The following is a 25,945-nucleotide window of genomic DNA, read 5'->3' on the forward strand; positions in this document are numbered from 1 at the left end:
AGTCCGTCATTCATCATCATCATCGTCATCAGGCAAAAACGCAAATCATTATTCTCACGCAGTTGTTTTTTTTTCAGATTATCCTGTAAAAAAACCAAAAAAACAGTTTTCTCTGTCTAACTCTAAATTATACATCTTATTCACTCTTCCTGTGTTATACTTTTATTTTTTATAATATGAAAATCTGAATAATACTGTCTCCTCTCTGCTGTCTCTTTTCATACATTGCATTTCTCAAACTATGTCAATGATTTCTGCAAAACTACTATCACCCTACTCTCTCTTCCTTCCACTGCTTTTGCCACCTTTGCTTTAATCTCATTTCAATTACACAGTTAATTTCTGCCTTGATAAAGTTTACTGTCATATCATTGTGGCTTTTCTTTGCTAATGTATCTGCTTGTTCATCTCCTATGTGGCCTGGAATCTACATTATTTAACGCAACTTTTTACTTCTACTCTATTAGATTTCAGAAGCAAATGCTGCGTTGTTTCCTTTACTCAGCTACATTCCTTTTACAACTGTTGCAAACCCATTTTGAGATTTTGAGCTTTCAATAAAACAACCACAACAAAAACAACAACATGTACAATCAGATAATAAATCTGGTATTTGGCTATGTAGATTTAAACAACTAAAGGCGCAATTAAAATTATTGCCTCATTTTGATGCTTAACTATTATACGATCAGTTGTTTTCATTTACGTTAAATGAGTTTTGCATTACGACAAGACTACCTTAGTTAAATAACATTTTCAAGGCAGGATGGGCATGTTTTTTAAGTTGTAATGGTTTATTATATTTGACAGTGTGTGCTATAGAAATTCAGTGCATTAAAGCATATGAAGTGCAATGGACTGGTGGAATGTACATATATGCATTTCATCCAGCAGAAATTACAATCAATCAACTCTTCAAAATGTCAAAATAATTTCAATCTGATGTTTAAATTGTTAATATTTTTATTATTACACAGGGAATAGGTGTAAGGCCAGGGTATGAAGCTTCAATGAGAAAAATCCAGCAAAAAAAAAATTTGGCTCAGCAATATTAAGAATTTGCATACATTAAAACAATACCATTCTGACAGGTACTGCATTTGCAATGTAGAACATTTTTATTTTCCTTTTTTAAAAGAGAGCACAGAAAATGTGATTTTCACTGCAGACAATACAAAAACAAATGCTGTCTAATACAACAATAAATTCTACCTCCATGACAGTTATAATATTGAATTTGCTGCTTTGACTAAGATGTTATGGTGCAGATTTATTTGTATGGTCTTTTTGGAGGATGTAGATTGTGCGCTGTTGAATTCCATATATATGAAAATGAGAGAGGTTTCTAATCATCAGTATAATTTTTCAGTATTGGACTTTTTAGTATTAAGATATTTCTTTCCTAAAGATTACGGCACAGCGTTAAGTTTGAGGGGCAGATTTCTAATTGCACATTGATCATTTTCGTATAATTTGTCTTTAACTCAAAATCATTCCTCTGTCTGAGCAGATTGTGGAAAAAATTTTCATGGTACAGAAAAATGTTTCTGTTCCGCTCCAGGTCCTGTGAATTCATAATACGAGTGACCAAAGCCTGTCGTATGGCTGGAGACTGACAGGGGTGATGCTGCACATTGTGACTCACATTCCTCCCTGCCTCAATAACTAACAGGCCAAGCATGCCGGCTTCCCCCTCTCTGCTATAGTCAGTCAAATTGGTGAATGTCTTTCTAAATCCCATACTTACAGCGGTTTCATTGATTCTTTTTGACACACTGACTCCAAACCCTTCTCTTGATCTATGTGTTTTACAGCTGCTTCTAATGTCAGCAGTTGAATTGGGTGCAATAGTATCATTAAATGAAATAATTGTACTAACCTGGCTAACATTGAAATGGTTATTACTTGAGCAGGTCACATTGGGTATGCTGGATGTGTTAGTTTGTGTCGATCGACTGGTTGTCCTGGTTTGGGGTTTTTGTGGACCAGGGGCTGTCTCCTGGATGCTTCTGCGCAGATAGGCTGTGTAGCCCTGAACCAGGCGACCTAACCCCGTCTTATAAGACAGACGCAATGACTCTGCAGATCCCAGGGGCACAGAGTGCAGTCGGACCTGTTGGACAAGAATAAAGTTGCTTTCAGATCAGCCGAAAATCCTGAGCAATTTGAATTCCTATGGGTTGATTTAGAAGCTCCTGACTGGTTGATGGGCATGTACTAGCATCTGTGAGACCAGAGGTTGCATTAATATTATCATATGCCTTTTCATTGACCACCACAGTATTTTGCTAACCTAAAACCTGTATAAGCACCATTTGCTTGATCACTTGGGTAAACAAGCGGAGAACACAGCAATAACATACAGTATCATCACCTTTTTAAGTTGATATGGAAAAGCCATCAGCAAACAGTTACTTATCTAAACATCTGGCAGTTGCAAGACAACAAAATTGTTCACTTGGAGCTGTGCTCGTGTCCACGTGATCTAATATTCAGCCTTTTTGCTCTGATGTTGGTCTCCACCAATTCCTTAGGGAAATAAGTGGCTCAGTAGCTGCTCAATGCACTACATACTCTGGTGTGACTGGTTTTGTTGCATTAATATGGATGACCTGAAAATCATAACATTAACATAGAACTTGTTCTCTTGTTCTCTTGTGCAGAGTACATATACAGAGCAGATATCTATACTGCAATATAAACATGCATTTTGACTTCAGCTTTTTCTCTCCCCTGACCTGGTGTATTCTCAGGTGAAGATGAAATGCAGCTCCTGTCAACCACTGCTGCATGGACACTGAGCTCATTCTCTTCTTCATGGTCATTCTTTGAAAATGGTCAATTAGCTCAAGTTTCAGCCATCTGTCATAGAGCTCTGTAGTCTCCGCCATCTTATCTTCATTGTTGGCAAAGCCAGGGATCAGGTAGAGGTAGCCATGGATAATCCTGCCAATTCTTGAGAAGCTGCTGATGCCAAAAATCACCTTTGCCCGGAATCTCTGAGTTGATAGGTCCCCCTCTGTTGATCCATGTAAACGGACCTGGTGGGAAAACACAAAATAAAGGCCCAATAGAGACGCAAGCCTGTGAAAACTTTGCAAGTATTGGACAAAACAAAATTTTCATTTGATGATGTAGCAAGATGAAAAAAAAGACGACGAACGTCTTCATTAAATTTCATGGCAATCCAAGAATTTTCTCTTAAAAAATAAAATATCAACCTCAAGGTGGTGCTAAAAAAAAAAGAAAAGTCACAGGATTACCAAAGTGAGTACAAACTTCAGCTGAAAAACTGCGTGCTCTGAGATTTGTGAGCATTGCAGGGACCAGTATTCAATAAAGACTTGACAAAACAAAACAGTTTCTATCTACCTGTTGGGCAACTTGTTCAAAAAGTACAGAGAGAGCCAGAGCAACAACCCCAACTCCTCCGTAGGTGACCCTGCTGCTGCCTCCAAACTCTCTATTCAGGCTCAGGCCGAATGTAGTCTGCTGTTCACTGCTCATGCTCCGCTGTAAGAAGGCATATTGATGCTGCAGTGCTGCAGGAGAGTCCAGTGACAAGAAGGTGGTGAGGACCGGATCCAAGGAGATGTCAGGGATGATGTTTGCGTCTCGAGCCACAGAAAACAACTCCTGCACAGTGGCTTGAGAAGGAAGACACAAACTGCGACCCATCAGGATCATGGCTGTTTTTCTCTGTCTAACCAGTGTGTGTTGGTAGGTGAATGTGTGTGTACTTGTTATCTGTCTTTCTGCCCCTCTGTGTGTTTATTTGCCCCAGTCAGAATGACGTTATCAGCATGACTAGTCCAATGAAACACGCACGCTTGTAAAATAAATGCAAATATATAAGCTTGAAAGAAACTAGACTTTATACAAACACAACTAGGAGATCCTGCTAGGGCAATGCTAGTTGCTCTGTGAAAGGGCTGCAAGATATCTGTAATTCAATAAATAAACACAGTTTATCTGTCCTGCCAAAGGTTGAACTGCGGCTCAATAGCAAAAAACACTGCGCCATGAAAAATAACCTTTACAGAGGTGCAATGATGCTCTTGTTGTTATTTTGTCAGGTAATTATTGATCAGACATCTCTGCAGTAGCAAGTATACACTAACCATCTGTTTCAGAGGCAGAGCAGCCTGTGAATAAATATGAATTCATGGCAGTTTTTGTGATGAAATTGGAATTTTGAGTCCGACACAACCACTGAACATTAACCTTGATGTCAATAAGCAAGCAGTCAGCTCACTGTGGAGGACAGATTACAGTGCTGGACCTGTAGCAAACTCCTTTTTCAGTAACTCAAGAAAGAATCAAAAATATATTATGTCCAGAAGTACACTTATAGCACAGTATTAGTCTGTATAGTAGCCTAAGAGTACTTTCATACAGTTTATAATATAAAATACAATAGATACATTATTGTCATAGATTATTATAGATTTGCCACATGCACGTCTAAATGTATAAAAAATGTATTATGCACTCAATATATGCGAATCAAAGTAGAGTATCTTATCTTGGGGCATTTATTATTTGTTCAATGAAACAGTTAAGAGACCCAGTCGTGTTGCTTCGTAACAATTCGGCTTGACTCGGCCAGTTCCGTCAATCACGTGACCCTCGCGCTGCAGTGACCAGACGACATTGGCCAATCCTTAGAAAATAGTCCTTTTACCAGAAGTAAACAGACTTGTCCCAGGTGTTTTATCGTCAGTCGGCTCTCCTGGGCAACACAGCCCTCTGCTCTCGGAAACGCTTTTGTCAGATTTGGTATCATAAATTGAACAACTTCCTGTAATCACAGAGCGTTATTATTATTCATGAAACCGCGTTCCATACTGGACTGTCGCGTCGCCGTCTTCCGGGCTACGTCATTGTCGTGTCCCTGGCGGTTTGTCCGTCATACGTCACGCAGAGGCGGTTCCTGTTCCTGCTTCATGAGATCGGTGAAAACCACCGAACAGGTGAGTAGGAAAACATCCTCCACGTACATGACATGTCCAACATGTCCAACACGAGCGATCAGACAGTGAGCATGGTGTTCTCAGTGAATGACTTCCCCGTTGTTCCCGAGTCAAATACAGCTACATGTGTTGTTTTTAGCTAGCTGACCTTCAGGCAGTCGACAAGTTAAAGGAAAACCTTGAATCAGCGAGTCGAGGCACGTACGGCATCATGTGTTGATGTGTTTGCACAGGACAGGAGGAGTCACGGTGTTCAAATAACGATGTGAACCATATGCTGCTGTTGCTTTCACCAACTAAACGTAACTATATTGGATAAAAAAGAGAGATTTTGGCGTCACGGTGCTCTCCATCACCACCATTAGTGAATATCTGTTATCAATGTTTATCCCTCCAGACCAGTACAGATTCAGATGAGGCTGAATGTCCAACCGGGCATCGTGGGCAGCGGTCCCGGGGCCCCAGACCTCCAGTTCCCCCCAAAAGTCCCAGGTTTACTGCCAACAGGGGCATGTCAGGGGACTTCTGGGGCCCCAGGCGAAAGGGACCTGGGGGGCTCAACATCCAAGTGGGGGCCTCGTTACAGGGTTTCCGACAGTGGTGTCGTCGCAGACTCCTGCACATAACGATCATACAACTTTATTGATTTAAAAAAAACACTACAGGATTAAATTGCAGTTGAAAATATACAAACAAGTATTAAAATATTTAAGAATGGAATACAATAAAATAGAACTGTCTGTTTCCATTTCCAGCAGACACTGCTGTTTCTCCTAAACTGTGTTTATAAGATCATGCATTTGGTTTGTGTCAGTACTTGTACTCTGTGCAATGACAATAAAGTCTAATCTACTCTAATCTAATACGGCAAAGTGCAAACTGTGTAATAACACGAGAGCACCAGCGAATACAAATACTCTAATTTATCAGATGACTCCATTTTTAGTCCAGGTTGTCCGGCATCATGAGTCAGCGGACAGAGCGCCGGGGGATACATGTGGACCAATCAGACCTGCTGTGCAAAAAGGGATGTGGTTACTACGGCAATGCAGCATGGCAGGGTCTGTGCTCCAAGTGCTGGAGGGAGGAGTACCAGCGGGTGCGGCAGAAACAGATCCAGGACGACTGGGCCTTGGCAGAAAAGTAAGACTTGCCTGCACCTTCAGTACCCAGCATTAGCAATTTCAGTTGCATAAGCCTTGCATGACTTTTCACTGAAACTTGAGAGGATGAAAACAAAATAAAACATACGCGTTCATCTCCTGGTACATAAAGGCCTGCTACTTGATGTGTGATTCTCTGATGCACTGTTTCAGCTTCGTTTAAGATTGAAGGAATGAAAAGCATAATTTGCAAAATTCTCAATTCCACAGGTACTTTTTTGAGAACAGTAAATGCATTTATTGTTGCTTTTGCATATAATCAGACTGATGAGTAAAATTATCCTTTGTGCTCATCAGTCATACAGAACCTGTCGCATATTAATTCATTATGCAAGAGCAATTTTGCCTTGACAAGACACCGTAACACTAATTGCACGTTTTGATGCGTAAAACGGATTATAAACTGACATATTCTCGTTCAATAATCCTTGGCTCTAGGTTGCAACGAGAGGAGGAGGCAGCGTATGCCAGTAGTCACGGCGCACAGACCCAGTCCCACGCCCAGTCCACAGCACCTCACTCCGTACACGTCTCTCTAGGTCCCTTCTCCAAGTTCGAGGAGAAGAAAACCAACGAGAAGACACGTAAAGTGACCACTGTTAAGAAGTTCTTCAGCCCTTCATCCCGCACTGCTCCCAAGAAAGGTATGACGTTAGCAACAACACACAACTAAGTCCACTCTCCATTTTTGTAATTGTGTCAGATCGGTTTGTTGTCTAGCCCACGGCTTCATGCTTTGCACATTAAGGCAGGCCTTAAAAATATTGAAAGGTGTAGGTTTGTAATTGTATGACACAAACTTCACAGAAATTTCAAACCACAAATCAAATTCAGTAGATTCATTACTCCTTAGAGTAATGAATTATATTAGTGTGGTGTTCATTAGGTACAAAGTTGGAGCTACAAATAACATAGCTTTGCATGAATGCTGAAAGCAGGGGGAAACAACTAGCTTGACTTTCTTCAAATTAAAAGACATACCAACACCAGCTAAAGCTCAGTAATTGAAATGTTATATGTTGTTTGTTTAATCTGTACACAACCAATGTCAGCTTGTAGTTCTGGTGGAGTTTCGCACTGGAACTGTCCTGGCAACGACAGCTGGGCCCGTGTCAGGGCTAGAAGTGATGAGGGGAATAAAAGCCCCATGTAGACATCGACTGTGGATACCGACAGCAGCCACGTCTGTCTCTTAAGTGTGGTTCCTCCTCATCAGAAACCCAAGAGGGCAAATCATCCAGTCCGTCCATTAGTCGCCACGCCAGCTTCGATACAGACCAAGTGTCCAAGGACTTTGTGGACTTCTTGAAGAACCTCCAGAAGCCCGGCCGGGAGATCCACAAGCAGTGTCGAGCCTTCATAGTCAACATGTCGAGCAAGAAGGTCTGTTGTACTCAGAATCAGTCAGTGACCTGAAATCAAGAGGCACGATGATTAACTGTTTAACATTTTCTTGACCTGGGCCACATCTCCAGAACCAGAGTGCGGAAACAAAAACTACATGATTTATTTTAGTTTTTTTTTATTATTTATGTTCATTATTTTAGTCTTTACTGAATGCTAATGTTCTTTTTGAAGTGATATTCAATGTGAAATGAGTGGAACTGTTCATATTTAAAAAATTATCATATAACTAATAGCTAAACTAAGATACAAGGGCAGATTCATTGAATAATTGATTTGATTGTTTCTTTCTATCAACAAACAAAAAAAAACTAAAAATGTTGTGCTCAACACTTATGGTTTGTGATGGGTGTAGTTTTATTATATAGCGTGGTTTACAGACAGTTAAAGGTTACTTTAAAGCATGCTTACCACAAACAGCCAAAATCAAGAAGCTCTCTCCAAAGCCTCCACTCACTCTTCAGTGCTGCTTTGGGAAACTTGAGAAATTAAATAATTTAAGAGCGTTTGTAGAAACTCTCTTAGAAAACCCTCTAAACCCCTGAGAACAATCATTATTGGGAAACAGAGTGTAGATCAATAGGCTGCTCAGCATCTAATCTAGTGACTTCTTGTCTCGACAGGATCTAAGTGCTGATGAACTTTCAGAGTGTGTTCAGGATTTCTACCAGAACATGTCTGACCGCTTGATGGGTCACTTCAAAGGTTTGATGAGAGAAACTTCTCATGCAACAATTATGTCCATTTATGATTTCCACTGCTACTTATTCTGTTGCTGTGAGATTATATTGTAATTTAATGTAGTGTGCATTGTATATCTAGATTGACAAACATAGCCAAATGATAACCAGATTCATGTCATCCTGAATCACCAGTGTTAGGCTGTACTGCCCAAGGACGCAGTATAAACTGTAGCACTCAATAGATGGAAACATAAGCAGGATTTTCCACTTAGGTTCTAAAAGGGGAAGTGCAGCTCCAACTAACGTGACCTTATAAATTGTTGTTCACCAGGCTCTTCAGATTCTGTGGAGCAGGTGATGGACCAAGTGGAAAAGTACATCATGAGTCGTCTGTACAAGAGCGTGTTCTGTCCAGAAACCTCTGACGATGAGAACAAGGATTTGGTCACACAGAACAGGATAAGGTGGGCACGACCTGGATTTAAATCAGGGAGCCATGTCATGATTATGAAATTTAAAAGATATTGGAAGTGGAATGATGCCCACATATTCAGGCTTGATACCATGACATTTTGTTTTGATGACAGTTTTAGTGTTACATTTAGTGACAAAGGATCACTGTGTCACTGTGTTTGTGCACATGACTACACATTAGCCATTTTTGGCAGCATTCTCCATGCATGTGAAGGCACTGTGGCAACTGAGTATAACAAAGGAGTATGATTACACCACATCCCCCCTCCGAAAAAAAGCTTGAGGCTTCTTCTGATGAACATTCCTTCATGTTGCAGGGCTTTACACTGGGTGACGATCCAAATGCTCTGTGTGTCCATGGATGAAGAAATCCCTGAAGTCTCTGAAAATGTGGTCAAAGCAATAACAGGTGTGTATGTCGGAACTTACAGTGTGACTGCAAATTTTTAAAGTGATATTTTTTACGACAACACACTTTGTATATATATATATATATGCTGCACAATGTGTCACACGCAAATCTCAGAGTCAGATATCTCAACATGACAAAACCACAATCTACTGAATCTGCATGGCTAGATACCATGAGAGGAAATTTGAGCAATGCTGTAATTAACAAGTTCAGTATTATCACTGTTGATTAGCCAATTAATGTCAAAAGATAATGATAAATCAGCATTGCATTTTCTCAGACTCCACTTCATTATCTTCAAATTCTGTATTGTCAAACCGACAGTTCAAAACCAAAGATTTTTTTGTTTGCAGAAGAAGAAGAAAAAAACAGTAAATATAGATGTTTGAGCAGCTGGATCCAGTAAAGGTTTCATGCTTTTACTAAGAAAATATTGGAAACAATTCCTTTACTATCAAAGTAATTGAATCATTTTCTGAAGAAAAACTTAACTGGCCATTTGTTTCCGCTCTAGAACTTAGAAAATCAGGAAACTGACATTTATAACTGTAATATTTTACTACCTGAAGATACCTCTGACTTATACTGTGTGTATACACTGTGTCTCTAACTCTTGCAGATATCATCGAGATGGACTCAAAGAGGGTTCCTCGGGACAAACTTGGGTGCATCACACGCTGCAGTAAACACATTTTCAGCGCCATTAGGATCACCATGAATGAGCCGGCCTCCGCTGACGACTTTCTCCCTGCACTCATTTACATTGTGCTCAAGGCTAACCCTCCTCGACTTCAGTCCAACATCCAGTACATCACTCGCTTCTGTAATCCAAGCAGGCTGATGACTGGAGAGGATGGATACTACTTCACCAACTTGGTCAGTTTGTTTTTATCCCTCTTTTTCTGTTTCAGTTCTTGAGACAGTTTGAGCTGGAGGCCTCTCGTTTCATGGTGGTTCTGTATTTGTGCAAAGCCAGAGGCTAATGAGACTGAAGAGATCATTATTATCCTACTAAAGTTTAACTTAATCTGTAAAATTTCAACCCATTAACATATATTTACAGTACCTGTGACAGAAAGTCTTAGAAGAAACACTCTCACCACCATCATTGTAAAGGCAGTGAGACTTATTTTCTGAGTCACTTTACAACATTGGGATTTTACATAAACTCACTATTTTCTGCTTTCTGTGTTAACAGTTCTGGTTATTCGGACAGAGCCAGGCTAGCTGTTTCATGTTGCCATTGCAATAATTTTCAGTAGGTGTGTCTGTATATTTTTAGTGCTGTGCAGCAGCCTTCATCGAGAAGTTGGATGCTCAGTCTCTCAACCTTTCCCCGGAGGAATTTGATCGCTACATGTCGGGCCAAGCTTCACCGCGATTCAACAGCTCAGAGGGTGACTGGCCCCACGCTGGCTCGGCACCTGACGTGACTGCCACCAACCCCGTCCTGGCTCAGCTCAATCACAATCTGGAGCTGTTGTCAGGCCTCAGCAGCAAGCAGGAGAGGCTGATGGAGGCGGCGCAGAGCCTGCAAGCCGACCTCCTCTCCTGGCCTGAGAGTGTACAGCGGGAGGTGCACGGCATCTTGGAGAAATATCCCCTGGAGATTCAGTCTTGCACAGCTTCTGCCATCGACGCCAACAACACGGACAATGACAACCTGCCACCGCCCCTCACCCCCCAGGTGTTCGCTGGGTAGTGGAGTCGACAAAGGGAGGAGACATTTCACTTACAGCAAAGGTACTCCTGCTTCAAGTCAGCTCATTGCCTTTGTTTGAGTTTGATGGTAACATCCCACTTGCACAAATGTGCAAAATCACTCCCTATTTCATAAACTGTATGGTGCACTCAATTTTCTTTCTGAGTGTCGAAATATATCTACAATATAGTGCCCTAATAAAATCCACAATGCAAAGACAAAAGTAGTGTATTTTAACTCTGATTGAGAGAACGAGGCAGTGATTTCAGACACAGCCCCACAGTCACAACAGCATTTCAAAGGGTGAAATATCAATCAGTTCATTTCAATAAAATCACAGTGAACATACATATTTGCACTGTTGACCAATAGCATTCATCCCAATAGTGCTAAACTAAAAATTTACACGCAAGGCATTTTTTCCTTCTGTTATGAGACAGGAGACAACAGTAAAATGACCTCTTTTATTTAAAAAGAGAGACGTTTTTACATTCGTGACTGAGCTAATGAGGTTAAGTGACGGTTATGAAGCTACCTAGCACAGGTAGCACAGGTACATGGTAAAGAAACTTGGGGAGCTATTGCCACTTACTAGCATGTTAGCTGTTACTAGTTATAGTAGTTCACCAACTACCACAATAAGGGACTACCTGTGTTTACTGGCAAATAAAAAAAACAGCCAATTATTCTTTCTTGTAGTGTTTTAGGTGTGAAGTAGATACTAATAGTAAATAACCTAAACTGACGGTGAAGCTAGCCTGTTAGAGACGCTTCTAGTTAATTATGTGTGAGTTAACTCAAAACATACAGTATTTACCACTATTTTCTAACTTATTCCCACTGAGGCTGAACCCTTGACAATACAATTACTTCATTGATCTTGACTAGCTAACGGATATTCAAAATAGCGCATCAAATTGAATCCTGTCTTATTGTTTATTTCCCACATTTAGCTAATGTTAAAAGACTAATGATAAACATCTTTTTAAAGACTGCAGAAAAATTCACATTTGCCCAGTAATACTTGAGGATTTCATTCTTTGTGTGGCTCTCTTGGACTTTTATTTGACTTAGAATTAGGCGTAACATTCCTTTTTGCTTTTATAACTTTGGACTGGTGTGATCGGGCTTTGTAGCTTCCAAAGGGCCCTCAGTTGCAACTGCTTCTTTTTCATCACATCTGCCACAATTTTCAAACGTTGTTTCTTTTGAGGCCAGTTTCACGCGCCAGTACAGCGCATTACTCCATTTCTTGCTTTTTTCCTTTAGTTTGAATTTTGAATTTTTAAAAACACTTTATGTTTTAAAAATTGTACTGAGTTTTTAGAATTTATTTTATTTTGGTATGCTAGTGAGTCAGTGCTAAAACATTGTATGCATCTTATACTATTAATAGTATATTTTAAATATTGATTTAGTTTGTGATATTCTGATGTACTGTATAATATTAAGTGTAACAACATGCTGGTGTTGTCTGACTGCTGCCCTATTACTGTCAAGGACTAAATTAATTCTGGTGAAGTGACGACTGAAGAACTAAAACCCTATAAAATTAGATCACACTCTTTTTCCATATTTACTCAACTGCAAAGAAAAACAGAGCTTTTTTTTGTCATGTGTGGCTTAACAAATCCAGATGTTTCTTCTCAACCTCACTATGTAAAGTGCCTTGAGATATGTTATGATTTGGCCCTATACAAATAAAATTGAATTGAATTGAATTCTAGCATGTTTTTTAACATATGTATGAAACATTTGGACTTCATTTTACTAAATTGAAGTTGACGAACCACGTCAAAGAATAAATCTGGTGATGTTATTTATTTTTCTTACTGACAACATAACCAAGTTTTATTACCATATGAAAATATATATATACACATACGGCAGTTATCTTTATAAAAATATTCACTTACTTACCTTAGTGGTGGGCGTCAGACTTAGGCGGAAATGCCCGAAGCATGTATCCTCTGGAATCGCCAGCAGAGGACAACTCCACTGGTTGCAAAAATAAATCAGTTTCTATAGAAGTCTATGAGAAAATGACTCTAGTTCTCACTTGATTTATAACGAATTTATGGTCTCAATCACTAATTTTCAAGTTTTCTCCAATACAACATGATATTCATTTCGTAAATTGAGGTCTCATTTAAAGTAAAATAGACAATAAAGTACCATAAACATTGGAGCGTGGATACAGCTGGTTTCCGTCCAATCGGTGCATGGTTGCAGGTGTAGGTGGGTAATGGATGGTAATGGACTTTATTTATATAGCGCTTTTCTAGTCTTGTTGACCACTTAAAGCGCTTTCCAGTACAAGTCACATTCATACACTGCCAGAAGAGCCATTAGAGGGAATGAAGGGTTTGGTGTCTTGCCCAGGGACGGCTTGTGAACTAGGGGAAGCAGGGATCAAACCGCCGACCTTCGGTTCAGTGGACGTCCGACTCTACCTCCTGAGCCACAGCAGAGTGCTGTGGATGAGCTCTCAGTCAGGCTCACACCCTGCTCCTACGCCTGGTTGCAAAAAAATATGTCACTGGTCTAAATGCTGAACTCAAGGCTTCAAAACTGGCAGTTCACTAACCAGAGGGTGACGTCAGGGTGGCAGAACAAATAGACTGAAAGTAAGAACACAAACTGTTTAATTTTCTTACAACAAAAACTACAGTGGAGGAAAGTAACTACTGGTACTTAACTACAGTTTTGAGATACTTGTACTTTGCTTTTTTTTGTGTTTCATTTTATGGTGATTCATACTTGTCGTACACCACCTTCAGACATTCATAAGCATATTTCTGACAGCAGTAGTTACTAGCTATAAAAAATGTTAAAAACTATGATAAAATTAGCAAGTAGCTACAACAACGTTTTTCCTTGTGGTCTGTAACAAAAATACCATGTGTGTGTAATTTTATTTTGATACTTGAAGTTGATCTATCTGATATTACCACTGTACATTTACCAAAGTAGGAATTTTGCCTGAAGGAGAACTTCAGTAAAAGTATTTTTACAGTGGGGTACTGGTACTTTAACTTAAGTCAAGGCTCTTAGTACTATTTCCACTGCTGAAAACCTTATTCCACACTTGAAAGCCTTGATAATCACATTCAAAAGGTTCCACAAGTACAAAGGAAAAAGCCCTCATCGACATAATAGGCAGTTTACTGTTTATTCATGTTTGATACTGTTAGGTGACATGTGAGGAAATAGTGAATAACTTTCTCCACTAGAGGCCTCTAATGTGCAAAAGTGACTAAATGCAGTTTTAAAGGGCCGTTGTATGAAGTCACAGAGCTGTAAACAGCGAGTCATGGCTTCTGGAGGAATAGTACCACAGTCGTGTAATATTACCTTGAACAAGCATCTATCATTTGGGGAAGAATTTGTCATTGGTTTGAACTAGAGTTTGCATCCATTAAGATGTGTTTATCTTCTTACAACATTATCATCGTACAGTATATACACAATACAAGATAAATTAACAGCAGATAATGTTTATACATGCTAATATATAAAAAAAAACAAGTAATGAAAGCTTTGTACGTACAGTAAGGCATAGAATATATATATATATATATATATATATATATATATATATATATATATATATATGTGTGTGTATATATATACTGAACTAACCTTAAGGAATTAGTATCAAACATCTGTCAAATATTCACACTTGCAACAAAACAGAATTCAAAACAATGTATAGTATATACAAAAATACTTATGCAAATGCCCCTAGGAATATTTTAATAGAAAAAATAATGGGAATCTCATCAGGAGGACATCACGTTATATTTGAAACATGCACTTCCCGCGAAGGGTTTATAGTTCAGCGGTTGGGCCACATGTCTAGATGTTTTGTTGTTTTTTGGGGTAAATGAATCGCTGAGATAAAGCAGTTACTGGTGCAGGTTACTTGGTCTACTGTGCTCATTGGTCCTCATTTGGTACCTCAGATTCTCACCTGTGCTCTGCAAGCTTGTGTAGTCATCCCAAATGGGAGGCGTAGAGTGCAGTCCAATAATCTCATATGGACGTAAAACTCAGCGTCTTTCCCTCCTCTGTCCCGTCCGCTACACTTTGGACTCACTCTCAATGTTGGCAATGTCCCCGTTCCTCTCGGTCTGCTGGCCCTCCCCCTCGTGGTCTGGGCTGGTCTTGGTCTCATGAGCCTCCTGCTCAGACTCTGGCAGCCCCTGCTGACTTAGCTTACTGGCTAGTGACCAGGTTAGGGGCAAGCGGGTGCGGTTCGTCATATCAGCGAGCTCTCTGGCACTGCAGGCGGGTGTGTTGGTTTCATAGATGTCGTGGAAGCTGTTGTAGTCCACCTCGTAGAAGCCGTCCTCTAGTGTCAGGACAGGTGTGAAGCGGTAGCCCCACTTGATCTCACTGCTTACGTATGAACTCCTCGCCTGGCACGTCATGCCTGGAAACACAATGCAACATTAAGGAGTATGGAAAAGGTCTAGTTTGGCCACTTTGAGGGTCAGTTCATCCACATTACATGAGAAAATAATTTCTCTCATGCTGTCTAATCATACATTTTGGTTAATTAGTCCAGGTTTTGAGATATCTGACCCTCAGGTTTCTGCCTCTGCCACAGTGCAATGCTTAGATTAAACTGGTCAAACAATGGTTATGCCTCAAAATTGTAAATTTTATTGTAATTCAAAACAAGGAAAGGCACCCAAACCCCAAAAAAGAAATTTGCTGCATAATGTTTTTTCCAGTTCTATATATCATTTGTATTTTCATCTGTATCATTTCATCATATTTTCAGAAGTGCCTTATGTTTTGTATAAAATTTTAATCTAAGTAAAATAAATGTTAACAATATCAGTAAAATTTTTCGTGCCGTATAAAGAACAATCATTTGAAGTATCAAGTAGCATTGAATTGCCTCAATTTTACACTTAAATACAGACCTTGAGTCAATGTACTTTGCTGCATTTCAACACTGCTTTTCAAATTCATAAACTTGTGTTTTGATAGGTATCAGTGAGCTCAGCCATCTCCAGGAGTCCTCTGTGAGTCTTCAGCAGCGGCTTCAGAATTGGCTCATTTTAATATGGCTATTAATGAGACGGATGATTGCCTACCAGTTTCTAGTAGATATCAGGCATCTCAAAACCATCTGATCTAACCTATCAACATTTATTTCTATTAAGGTGAGGGGAAAAGGTACTGAGTTAGCTACACTGCAGCTTTTACAGTTTACAACAGATGCGAATGTGTGCGCCAAATTTCATGGAAACCATTCAAGTTACTAGGATTCATCCTACCTAAGAAAATGACTACTGTGAATATTATACATGCGGAGTGTTAGTGTATAGTGTATAATAGTGTCATTTTTACCATGTTGCAACTAGCTGATGTCAAACTATCTCGAAGCAGCACAGTGTCTAAGTACAGTAGAAATAAAAACATTACTGTTTACTTCTTCCTGACTTTGTAATGATGGAACAGGTCTGCACTCGCTGAAAATGAGCCAGGAGAATCTAGTCGTTTTGTGCAACTTTTTAAAATCCATTGAATAATAATTGTAAGCTGTGCATGACATCACAAATACCACAACTAGCCAAAAAGAATCTGACTTTATGGATCTGAGCACTCACCTGTTGCCTCTACCATCCCTTCCAGAATAACAACAATTTCCAGCTCATCCTTGGACAGGTGGGCTTGTGAGATCTCCCAGAAGGGGCTGTTCTGATTTATCTCATGGCAGATGATGAGTGGTGACACCAGGAAGAGCCTGTCGTCTCCCGTGTTGTAACCCACATTCATGTCTGTCTGGTTCAAAGGGATGAACTCCCCTTCCTTGGTCTGCTTAGACTTGATAAGCTTGGCCCTGATTGAAGCCTCCACAATGTGTGAGTTCCGGAGGTCTCCGACTCTGAACATCAGGCACAGTCGTCCGTCTCTCATTGAGATGACCGCATTGGTGGAAAACACTAATGTCTCCGCTCGCTTCTTGGGCTGCGAGATCTTGACAAACATGCAACCCACCATGAAGGCATTCACGATAGATCCCAGCACTGACTGAATTAAAAGCAGAAGTATGCCCTCGGGGCATTTGTCCGTGATGACTCTGTATCCATAACCAATGGTGGTCTCCGTCTCAATGGAGAACAGGAAGGCTGATACAAAACTGTTGAGGTTATTGACACACGGAGTCCACTGATTATCTGATAAATGGTCCAGATCACCTCGGAGGTAAGCAATAAGCCACCACATGAAGCCAAAGAAGAGCCACGTCACTGTGTACACCAACACGAAGATGAAGAGGTTGAACCTCCATTTGAGGTCTACAAGCGTGGTGAAAATGTCTGTGAAATACCGGTACTTCTCTCGAACATTCCCGTGATGGACATTGCACTTCCCGTCTTTCTGGACGTACCGCTGGACCTTCTTTACCCTGTCCATTTTTGCCAGCTTTTTAGGCAGGTCCTCACGGGCCTGCTTTGGCAACTTCGGCTGTCTGATGATGGCTGGGCTCTCCACATCCTGCTCCATGGGGTTCCGAGGTGGATTCAAGCCTGTAAGAGGAAACATGGCAGTAATTATTAGTAATAGTTAGCAAATGCAAGTGCACTGGGTTTTTGCTTTGATTCAGAGCGAGTACTGATGATGGAGACTTCACAGAGGCTATGGACAGTGGTGGAAAGTAACTAGGCATATTAACTGAAGTTCTATACTTCAGTACAATTTCAAAGTAGTTGAACTTTATTTGAGTACTTCTCTTACTACTCATTTTAAGGTACTTCACTTCAGTATCTGGCTGCTGTAGTTACTGGTTACTTATAATAATAAACACTTATAAAACATTATGAAACAGTTGATTTCTGTCGTCTATAAATACTTTTGTTGTGATACAGTAACTGAAAACATATATTAAAAAGAAATATTTTATCTTTTTGTTTTGAATAACTGAAACAACAGTTTTCCATACCGGACTAAAAGCACATCAACAACTGTTGAAAAAGTCACTTGGCTCCGACTACTACTCAGGAATATTGAAATGCTGACGAGCACTAGTTGCCAAGCTGCTGCACTGTGGTGATAGAATAATTATCTTAGAATCCAAACATTGTCTGATATAATCATCATATTTGGCTGCACCAGAATTTGAAATGAACAATCAAAGAGAAAGTTCAAGTCAACTAAATGTATAAGTTTGCATCATTACTCTGAAACACTCAGTTTTGGCCATGCACGCGGACATTTACACAAAATGGAGGCCAGTTTGGAAAAGCTCCATTTTAGTTTGGACAGGGGGGGGCCTGAAACTGAAAAGGTTGCTTTTGCGAATTCAACATCTGAATGTGGATGTACTCTCAGACTGAGTGGCAGCTACACAAGCAAGGCATGCACGCAGATGATATCACAAACAATAGAACTCCTACTCCTGCATTGTTTTCACTATCACTACCACGCAAGCTCAGTCCAGTATGCAGATACTGTACACTACTAGTACTACATAATTTCACCATGAAAATGTGCTGCTATAGTAGGCCAGGGGAAAACTTGTTACCACCCACACCGCCAAAAGGAAGCTAAACTTTGTCACAGTAACTCCTGCAGTACAGAGTGGGTGTGTAACACTGAAGTAAGGTTGCAGTGGGTTGTGGGTGCTTGGCAGTTTCCAAACAGAGGAATAACTGACCATCATTTTTATATTCAACTTTCTTTTTCTGTATCCTTTAGGTTATGACCACTCTAAAGTCCCATCTTGCTGCCATCAGACCTGACAAGCACACTGTTAGTTTTAAACTGAGGCTGTCACCACCCATATAACAAGACTCATCCAACAACTGGGCCTTGAAATCTTTTTTTTATATTACCGAGGCCTCACAAGCTTTCCAAATGGTTTTTCTATGATACTTTGTATAGAAACCCATACAAGATGTTCGTATTTAAATGTTTTCATTAACTGCTCATTCCATCGCATTAAAACGTGGCGGGCTTATTTATGAAGACCTGAGAATGTGCAGAGTTGACAGTGTAAGTATGTTGGTTTTTTTTTTTGATGAGCAGCTTTCACGAAACATTGCTTATATAAAGCTACAATTTACAGCTGGCTCATACAGTATTTGAGCGCAAGATTTCAGGGTAGACTTTATGCTGTGCATTGTACCTTTCACAGATTTCATTGAGAAATGTTCTATTTACTTTTCAATCATAAACCAACTCATTTAAGCACATGGATCTGGGCACAGTTTATAAAACTGAGGTCATCGACGATAAATCCCAGAGCATGAACTGCTCAGACAGATTTCTAAACCTACAGTCTATATATTTACACATTGATCTTTTCCCCCCTTGGCTGGCCACAGGGGGAGATGTGTTTCCAGACATTCAGTATTTAACGCGTCATTTTTAATGCTGACACTTCATTCAGTGGTGCCTAACGGACTGTCACACTATGTGTTATTATAGAGTTTAGAAATATATGCAGGCACTGCACTAGTATATCTAAAGTCAGTGCTGTACTGCTCTGCTTTTTGTCTCCATTGTGAAGTGCATTACATCTACTGTGCAGTCTGCCCCAGTGGCTGGCACAGTCTGTTGAATTATTGAATTTAACCCTAAACAGTATATGTATTTGCTTTTTAAGTATGCATCATGCATATGCATATGCAACAACACATGTTGAATGGACATAGCTTGTTGTCTTGTCTTCCGGATAACACTGAAATTGAAGACCTTTTCACTTTGTTGCTGGGTAATGGATAATTAGCATTTTGATTGGCTGTTATTTAAATAATTCTATTCTAGTTTCTAAATTTGGAGGTTTGGACAAAACGAGCAGTGAAGATGAAGGTGTCATTATTTTCTAAAATTAAAATTTTTTATCAAAATGTATTAAACATAGAAAATTACCAGGAGATGAATCTATTATGAATATAAGTTACAGTCCTATATGACTTGTACTTGTACTTTTGTAAAAATATATTCAATTCAGGACTTTTAATTATAATGGAGTATTTTTACAGTGTAGTATTAGTACTTTTACTAAAGTAAAGAATTAGAATACTTCTTTCACCACTGCACTGAACACATTCAAGTCAGACATCAACCAAGGAAAAAGTAAATCAATTCAGAGCCTATGAAATACAATGGAGTTGTTATGTGAACCCTCAGATGTAGCTGTCACATATATAGTATTTTTATACCGTGTTGTGCACAGTGCTGAGGTCAGGACAGATTTCCTTTTCTGTGCACAAAGCCTAAGCCACCATCAGTGTTTTTACCACTGGAACAAATGGCTTTGTTGAAGCTGTTCTGCTCTCCATTCACCGGGGAATATTATGAGCTTCAGCAGCGTGGGTTCCTATGGCAACACACAGCTCAGTCCACCAAGTGCTCAGAATATAGCAGGAATGTAGTGGATGAGGACACAGCGTTGGATAACATTTGTCTGTTTCATCTTGTTTCAGAAGGCCTGAGGACAAACAATGGACTGCATCTGATTTGTGCATAAAGCTGTCATTCATGACACAGCTGGGATTTTTTTTTGTTCAATATCTGTGGATACAGAAATCATAGATGCTTTTTCAAAGGATGTTTGTTTTAATGGCGATGGCACTAAAGCCACAGTGAAATGTGTAATAGTTACAAGTAGTTGGTGTTGCATCTTTAAACTTATTTATTATTTTGGTTATATGGCTCACAACGCTACTGTTTTGATGCTCGCTTACCACTCGTATGGCTTTGTTCGACTGCAGCAGGCAGCTTTGCAGTGAAAAAGTTGAAAAGAAAACACTTAAAGGGGCAGTAAGCAACTTTAATCTAATAGACTTTTTGTATAACTCACCGAATATTTAGCTGCCTGATTTTTCTCGGCGCAGCCCTGCTCTGTAATTTGAAAACCAAAAAATGGAGTGGGCCTCGTGGTTAGTGCGTCGGTCTCCCGTATCCGAGGCTGCGTGTTCGAGTCCTGGCCAGGGCAGCAAAATCATCCACAACAACAACAACGAGAGAGACAAGCTTTCTCCAAAATTGCTTACTGCCCCTTTTACACTACCTGCACCAAAAGACAGATAAAGTTAACAACTACAGCAAGTGAACATAACTGTGCACGTCGCACCTATGAGGCTATATTTTTCTCAGGAGTTGGTAATGAACTAAAAGTTAAAAGAGAGTGATATTGAACACAACTACGAATCCAAATCAAAGCTAATATCACACTGTAACTACTGGATTCGTAAACAAGCAAGAGTTTGAAAGGTATTAATAAAAGTGTCGGGTTTAGCACTTAGAATTCACAGCAACTTTTGAAAAAAATGTGGTCTTGATTTGGCCTAGAAGTAAACAAAAGTAGGCATTTCATCCCGATGGCGATGGAAATGACCACTGTCAGCAGCGGATTTTGTCAGGTGTAGCTTGCTCAACAACTAACGCTAACTCAGTGAGTTGGTTGGAAGTCTCCAGTATTTTCCTATTAAGATGAGAACCAAGGTCCCTACAATTTACAGTTTCCCACTTTCGAGCTGACATCGACATTCAAGTCATAATAATGAATTTTTTTCGGAAAGCTCATATTTTCTAAAGCAGATCTTGGTCTTCTGAACTGATGATTTAAGCAGAGGACTGTGAGAAATGTAATGCTGTCTGTGGGGAAAAAAGAACAAGGCTTTTACTCCCCGTTCAGGGGGGCGTTCAAAATAACTCCTTCTGCAAATCCGAGGCCAACCTCCATCAAACTAAATTGATTCACTTGAGGCTGCCGCATGCAAAATAGTTTGACGGTTAGAGTGGTAGAACATCAATGTTGAACAATGTGCTCAGTCAGCAGGATGTGAGGAAGTTGTCAGTCGCACCTCAATCTGCCTGGAAGTAAACTGTGAACATAGACACTCATTTTATGATTCAGTTTCTACTTCTCCTTCTCAGTATCTGCGGCAAATTAGCCATTGCTGTGTATGGAGATGGTGTCTTGCTGCTCTTAAGTACATTGCATAGAAACCAATGATCCACTCCATCCACATGGATTGGGGATTATTAGGATCAGTTCTCCCAAATGACAGAAATATAAAGTGGCAACTGAAATTGGAAACAAATATAGTACTAGGGCTGGTTGCGAAACCTTTTTGTGAACTGGGTGAGCTAATATTTAAACCTGACAGATGTAAATTTTTATAGTTATATAAGGTTTCAGTATGAACTATATTTTACTGAAGAGGAAGCAATTGTATAGGGAATCAACTAGTGAGCTTTTATTACACTGGTTGAACAGATTTCACTCAAGAAAAACTGCACTGAAAGAGACATCATTGAGTTTTAAAATAACTGGCTTCTACAAACAACAGTTTTTTGGCCAAAATGTGTTTAAAATGACTTATTTTATTGGAATTATTGGTTTCATTCGAGATGAACTATTAATAATATGTATTTGATATTAAAGGCTGTAATGGGATTGGTTTGCCCTGGTGTGGTTTTATTGGTGGTTACATAAATGATCTGTGATTGTAAAGGGAAACCACTGACAACCACATTTAGAGCAAAACGTCAGATCCAGTCATCACTTAACTAGCAGGTATTTCAGATGAAATAAAAACTAGCTGTCAGTTATCGTTATGAGTGATTAATCCTTTCTGATGCTGATATTCAATACCTCGGGATGTTTGTCTATTGAGCTCTTCTGTTAAAACTTCTTCGCAGTCACTTCCCATCTCCTCTCCTGTTGAGGTAACTGCAGCACATGATCTAACCTTAGGTATCCAACATGTAAACACTCATTTTGGTTTCAGACATTCACCTTTTAGGTGCCATTAACTCAAACAGCTCAGATTCTATCTTTATTATTTGATGTTTAATGTGATTCTTGTAATTGTCTTTATTCATTTTTGTTGATTAGCGTTGTCTAGCCTCATTTGTTACGTTGCTTAGGCAGAAATATGAATGTTTTGTGCTGTCAGGTCCCTCTGAAAAAATATATTAATCTCAAAAAGTGAAATTTATTTTTAAATGAAATAAAATCTGTTAATGCCTCAACTTGTGCGGTGTGATGAGCAGATGCTCATTGGTGTAAATAGGTTAAAGCCCCAATCAACAAAGGGTTTTACAAGCTGTAAAAACTAATTTGATGGATGTTCATAAAATAATTCCTTTGAAATAAGCAATTACGAACAACTTCTGGCTTGCGATATGTGGAAAACTGTCCTCTGGCATGACTTTCCGCTTGTCATTTGAGCTCTTTAGTTTGTTAGGCAGATCTCACGAATGGACTGTCTGACCAATTATCTCCAGGAGAGTGACCACTTAAACCTCTGGACTACAATCCATTTATTTACTATGGAACAGCCATTTATGAATCTATAAATAAATATAAAGAGCATTGACTAGCTGTTGATATGTGTGGGAAAATGATTCCCATTCCGGAGTGTTTCCTGTATCAATGTTAAAAAAGGGTGGGGGTTTTTCTATCCAGTGATAATAAAGTTATAAGTATCTGTGTAAATTTATGACATTAACAAAAGCGTCTTGGGTTTCTCACTTTCTAATAAACCATTAGGAAAAAGTAAATCACATGCAACTATATAAATGTTTATAAACTATTGGTTAGAGAACGTTTAGTGTGGATTTCTGTACTTTTCCGGTGGGAGACCCCTCCAAACCGTCCACGCGAGGGCTCTCTTTGTTGGAGGTGGATTTTCCAGAACACCTAGCAACTCAAAAGCTGCACTTTTTAATGGCTTATACAAAACATTAGTAATGTATTAATGCATCCATTAATCACAGCTTCACCTTTATACATCGTTCGTAATTTTAAAGTCAGATAACACACACATGAATTGTAATTTACCTATCTATGAAGTTATTTTACTTTTATGATCATAATTCAGATTCGGTCACAATAACTTCGCTCGTTGCCTTTAACCAGCTCTATTTGAAAGTAACATTTTTAGAAAGCAAAGGTTAGAGGATGACTGGCTTCACTGTCATTAGCCTGTGGCCATTAAACTGAGACCATGGTGTTTTAAAATGCACTCTTGTTTCAGCATAATAACTTGTTATTTCTTTATCAGAAAGCAGCCTATGCTAAATGATGTTGTTGGGATCAGGTGCATCTGCAGGAAGCGCCGAGCCAAATAAGAGGCTGTGAGATCTCCCGTCGTCATGGAGATGAAGGTGATCCAGATAACGATCATAACAATAAAAATAGCCTCCCGGTGTGTCTTGTCTGCCTCGGCACCAGCGAGGCTCGTTGTGGTGTAGTCCTGTGGTGGAGTGAGGCCGTGGGCCTGCGGGCTCTTTCCTTCAACACCTTCCAGTTTCTTCCATCTCACAGGCTGTGTCACGGGAGGAAGTCGGCCATCGGGACAACTACGACTAACATCCACGTCTAGATGCGTCTTTTCTCGGACACTGATTATTCTCAATTAATCTCTGGTTCGCCTTGCACTGTTATGTAACCCCCCCCCACACACACACACACACCATGTAACAAATGATCACGTTTAACAAGCGAGCATCGAGACAAGGAGCCGCCGAGGGGAAGGTGCGTTTACCTTGTGCAGCAGATCGACGTTCACTCCCCGGGTCATTTCTCTGAGTCGCTTTGTTCCCATGAAGATCCTCCGCTGAGCTCGTGGTTCCTGGTGATCAAGTCGCTCTGCGATGACTGACCGTGGAATAGCCACTAAGTCCCCCCTTTCTCCATCCTCTCCTCAGGAAAAAAAGAAAAGGAAGCATCGGCCGTCATCCTCCACCCCTCAGCTGGTAGAGAGACACCGAGCGAGAGAGAGAGAGAGAGAGGATGAGAAACACTGAGAAGAGAGAGAGAGAGAGAGAGGATGAGAGAGGAAGAGAAACACTGAGAAGAGAGAGAGAGAGAGAGAGAGGGTGAGAAACACTGAGAAGAGAGAGGAAGAGAGAGGAAGAAAGAGGTTGATTTCTCTAAAACAACTTTTATTAAAATTTACCAGAAAACATCAAGGTCCTCTACAAATGCACTAAAAAAATATAAAACAAAAAATAAATAAATGGGAGAGAGAGAGAGAGAGGTGAGAAATGAGAATTGTGTAATGATAACCAAATCTGGATTACCAACCATGAAAAGTGGCCATCTGCCCGGGGGCCCTCTGGGGGCCCTTGGCCCCCAGGTTCACTTAACATAATTTGTGTCTAACTGCAAATTTGATATAAATCCGCAGCTCCAAGGCTCAGTGTGAATACGTGCTTCATCTGGTCTCGTCTTCCAGAGGGATTTGTTACAGTGCCTGTTGTAATTAACTAAAAATCTTTATTGGTTTTGGTGAACTGAGCACATTTGTTATATATCTGTGTTTTGTCAATTTGCTTCCCATTATTTTGAGTATGTGATTATCACACAGCAGACTTTGGGTGAGGTTGTGCGATTCTGTCAGGAGAACTGTATATGGCTAAAACCAACAATTATTGTCACTGTCAATCAAACCTGACTACTACTTTCTTTTATAACTGATTTGTTATTTAGACTTTAAAATAGTGATGAATGCAGATCACTATATATACACACACACACACACATCAGTGCTCACATCTACTGTGTTCAAAGAGCACCCTTAAAATCAGGAAAAAATAAAATATATGAAATATTCATGATTAAAATCAGTTAGTTTGGATTAAACATTCTTTGTTTCTCTTCATTAAGAGTTGAACACAAGTATTTGTATGTAAGTATAAATTTCAGCAACTTGTATTTCTTATGTAAGTTTATTCTTTTCATAACACGGACTTCTTTACTTTTCTTTACCTAACTTACTTTAGTTACCAGTTAATTTACAGATTCAGATGTTTACATGAGAGCCTTATGAAGACCTAAAGATGATGTTGTGGTATAGATTAGAATACAGTAACTCATAACATGGAGCTGTCCGTGGTGCTGAAGCTGGGAGCCATACTGGAGGCTCTCTCTCTCTGCCCTGTCCACATCAGTAGGAAGGTTGCAGTCAGTCACATCTCATCACTGACTCCACCTGTTAGTTAGTTAGTTAATTGGTTAGCAAGGTAGTTAGTTGAGCTTCATTCACTTACAATGTCTTATTGATATTTCTTTCATAAGAGAGCCCATGAGAACAAATAACATACACACATAATCATAAAGAGACAAGTCAGTTATACAAAGTAGAAAACATCTAGGA

General features: G+C 39.7%; 3 protein-coding genes across 7 annotated transcripts; 1 reads left to right on the plus strand and 2 right to left on the minus strand.

Annotated features, from left to right (window-relative positions):
• Positions 1-773: 773 nt before the first annotated feature.
• LOC118300353 lies at positions 774-4,817 on the minus strand. Of its 3 annotated transcripts, XM_035624662.2 has the most exons (4): positions 4,685-4,817; positions 3,373-3,647; positions 2,739-3,041; positions 774-2,113 (listed from the first exon to the last, which is right to left on the minus strand). In XM_035624662.2, the coding sequence occupies exons 2-4, from the start codon at positions 3,505-3,507 to the stop codon at positions 1,403-1,405; spliced, it is 1,149 nt and encodes a 382-aa protein (XP_035480555.1). In that variant the 5' UTR covers positions 3,508-3,647; positions 4,685-4,817; the 3' UTR covers positions 774-1,402. The 3 variants fall into 3 exon arrangements, with proteins under 3 accessions (XP_035480555.1, XP_035480558.1, XP_035480554.1); XM_035624665.2 differs by lacking the exon at positions 4,685-4,817 and having other exon boundaries at positions 2,985-3,041; positions 3,373-4,443; XM_035624661.2 differs by lacking the exon at positions 4,685-4,817 and having other exon boundaries at positions 3,373-4,443.
• A 12-nt stretch (positions 4,818-4,829) lies between these two features.
• rabgef1 (RAB guanine nucleotide exchange factor (GEF) 1) lies at positions 4,830-12,532 on the plus strand. Of its 3 annotated transcripts, none has more exons than XM_035624658.2 (9): positions 4,830-4,973; positions 5,920-6,116; positions 6,575-6,780; positions 7,353-7,519; positions 8,164-8,245; positions 8,555-8,687; positions 9,015-9,106; positions 9,729-9,985; positions 10,392-12,532. In XM_035624658.2, exons 1-9 carry the CDS (start codon positions 4,830-4,832, stop codon positions 10,809-10,811), a joined length of 1,698 nt encoding a protein of 565 aa, XP_035480551.2. In that variant the 3' UTR covers positions 10,812-12,532. The 3 variants fall into 3 exon arrangements, with proteins under 3 accessions (XP_035480551.2, XP_035480553.1, XP_035480552.2); XM_035624660.2 differs by having other exon boundaries at positions 10,372-10,688; XM_035624659.2 differs by lacking the exon at positions 4,830-4,973 and adding an exon at positions 5,015-5,038.
• A 1,885-nt stretch (positions 12,533-14,417) lies between these two features.
• On the minus strand, positions 14,418-24,469 carry kcnj6 (potassium inwardly rectifying channel subfamily J member 6). Its single transcript, XM_047337416.1, has 3 exons — positions 24,332-24,469; positions 16,436-17,356; positions 14,418-15,246 (listed from the first exon to the last, which is right to left on the minus strand). The coding sequence occupies exons 2-3, from the start codon at positions 17,331-17,333 to the stop codon at positions 14,894-14,896; spliced, it is 1,251 nt and encodes a 416-aa protein (XP_047193372.1). The 5' UTR covers positions 17,334-17,356; positions 24,332-24,469; the 3' UTR covers positions 14,418-14,893.
• Positions 24,470-25,945: the final 1,476 nt, after the last annotated feature.

Source organism: Scophthalmus maximus, chromosome 2 (assembly GCF_022379125.1).
Source record: "Scophthalmus maximus strain ysfricsl-2021 chromosome 2, ASM2237912v1, whole genome shotgun sequence".
Lineage (NCBI taxonomy): Eukaryota > Metazoa > Chordata > Actinopteri > Pleuronectiformes > Scophthalmidae > Scophthalmus > Scophthalmus maximus.

Excerpts from the sequence above, each read along its gene's own strand:
- kcnj6 (XM_047337416.1), bottom strand. The coding sequence starts at position 17,333 with ATGGAGCAGGATGTGGAGAGCCCAGCCATCATCAGACAGCCGAAGTTG. Across the intron at positions 15,247-16,435 it reads AGGGATGGTAGAGGCAACAG|GCATGACGTGCCAGGCGAGG; the intron begins GTGAGTGCTCAG and ends TTGTGTTTCCAG.
- LOC118300353 (XM_035624661.2), bottom strand. The coding sequence starts at position 3,687 with ATGATCCTGATGGGTCGCAGTTTGTGTCTTCCTTCTCAAGCCACTGTG. Across the intron at positions 3,042-3,372 it reads TTGAACAAGTTGCCCAACAG|GTCCGTTTACATGGATCAAC; the intron begins GTAGATAGAAAC and ends TTTTCCCACCAG. Across the intron at positions 2,114-2,738 it reads TTCACCTGAGAATACACCAG|GTCCGACTGCACTCTGTGCC; the intron begins GTCAGGGGAGAG and ends CTTGTCCAACAG.
- rabgef1 (XM_035624658.2), top strand. The coding sequence starts at position 4,830 with ATGAAACCGCGTTCCATACTGGACTGTCGCGTCGCCGTCTTCCGGGCT. Across the intron at positions 8,246-8,554 it reads CTTGATGGGTCACTTCAAAG|GCTCTTCAGATTCTGTGGAG; the intron begins GTTTGATGAGAG and ends GTTGTTCACCAG. Across the intron at positions 9,107-9,728 it reads TGTGGTCAAAGCAATAACAG|ATATCATCGAGATGGACTCA; the intron begins GTGTGTATGTCG and ends TAACTCTTGCAG.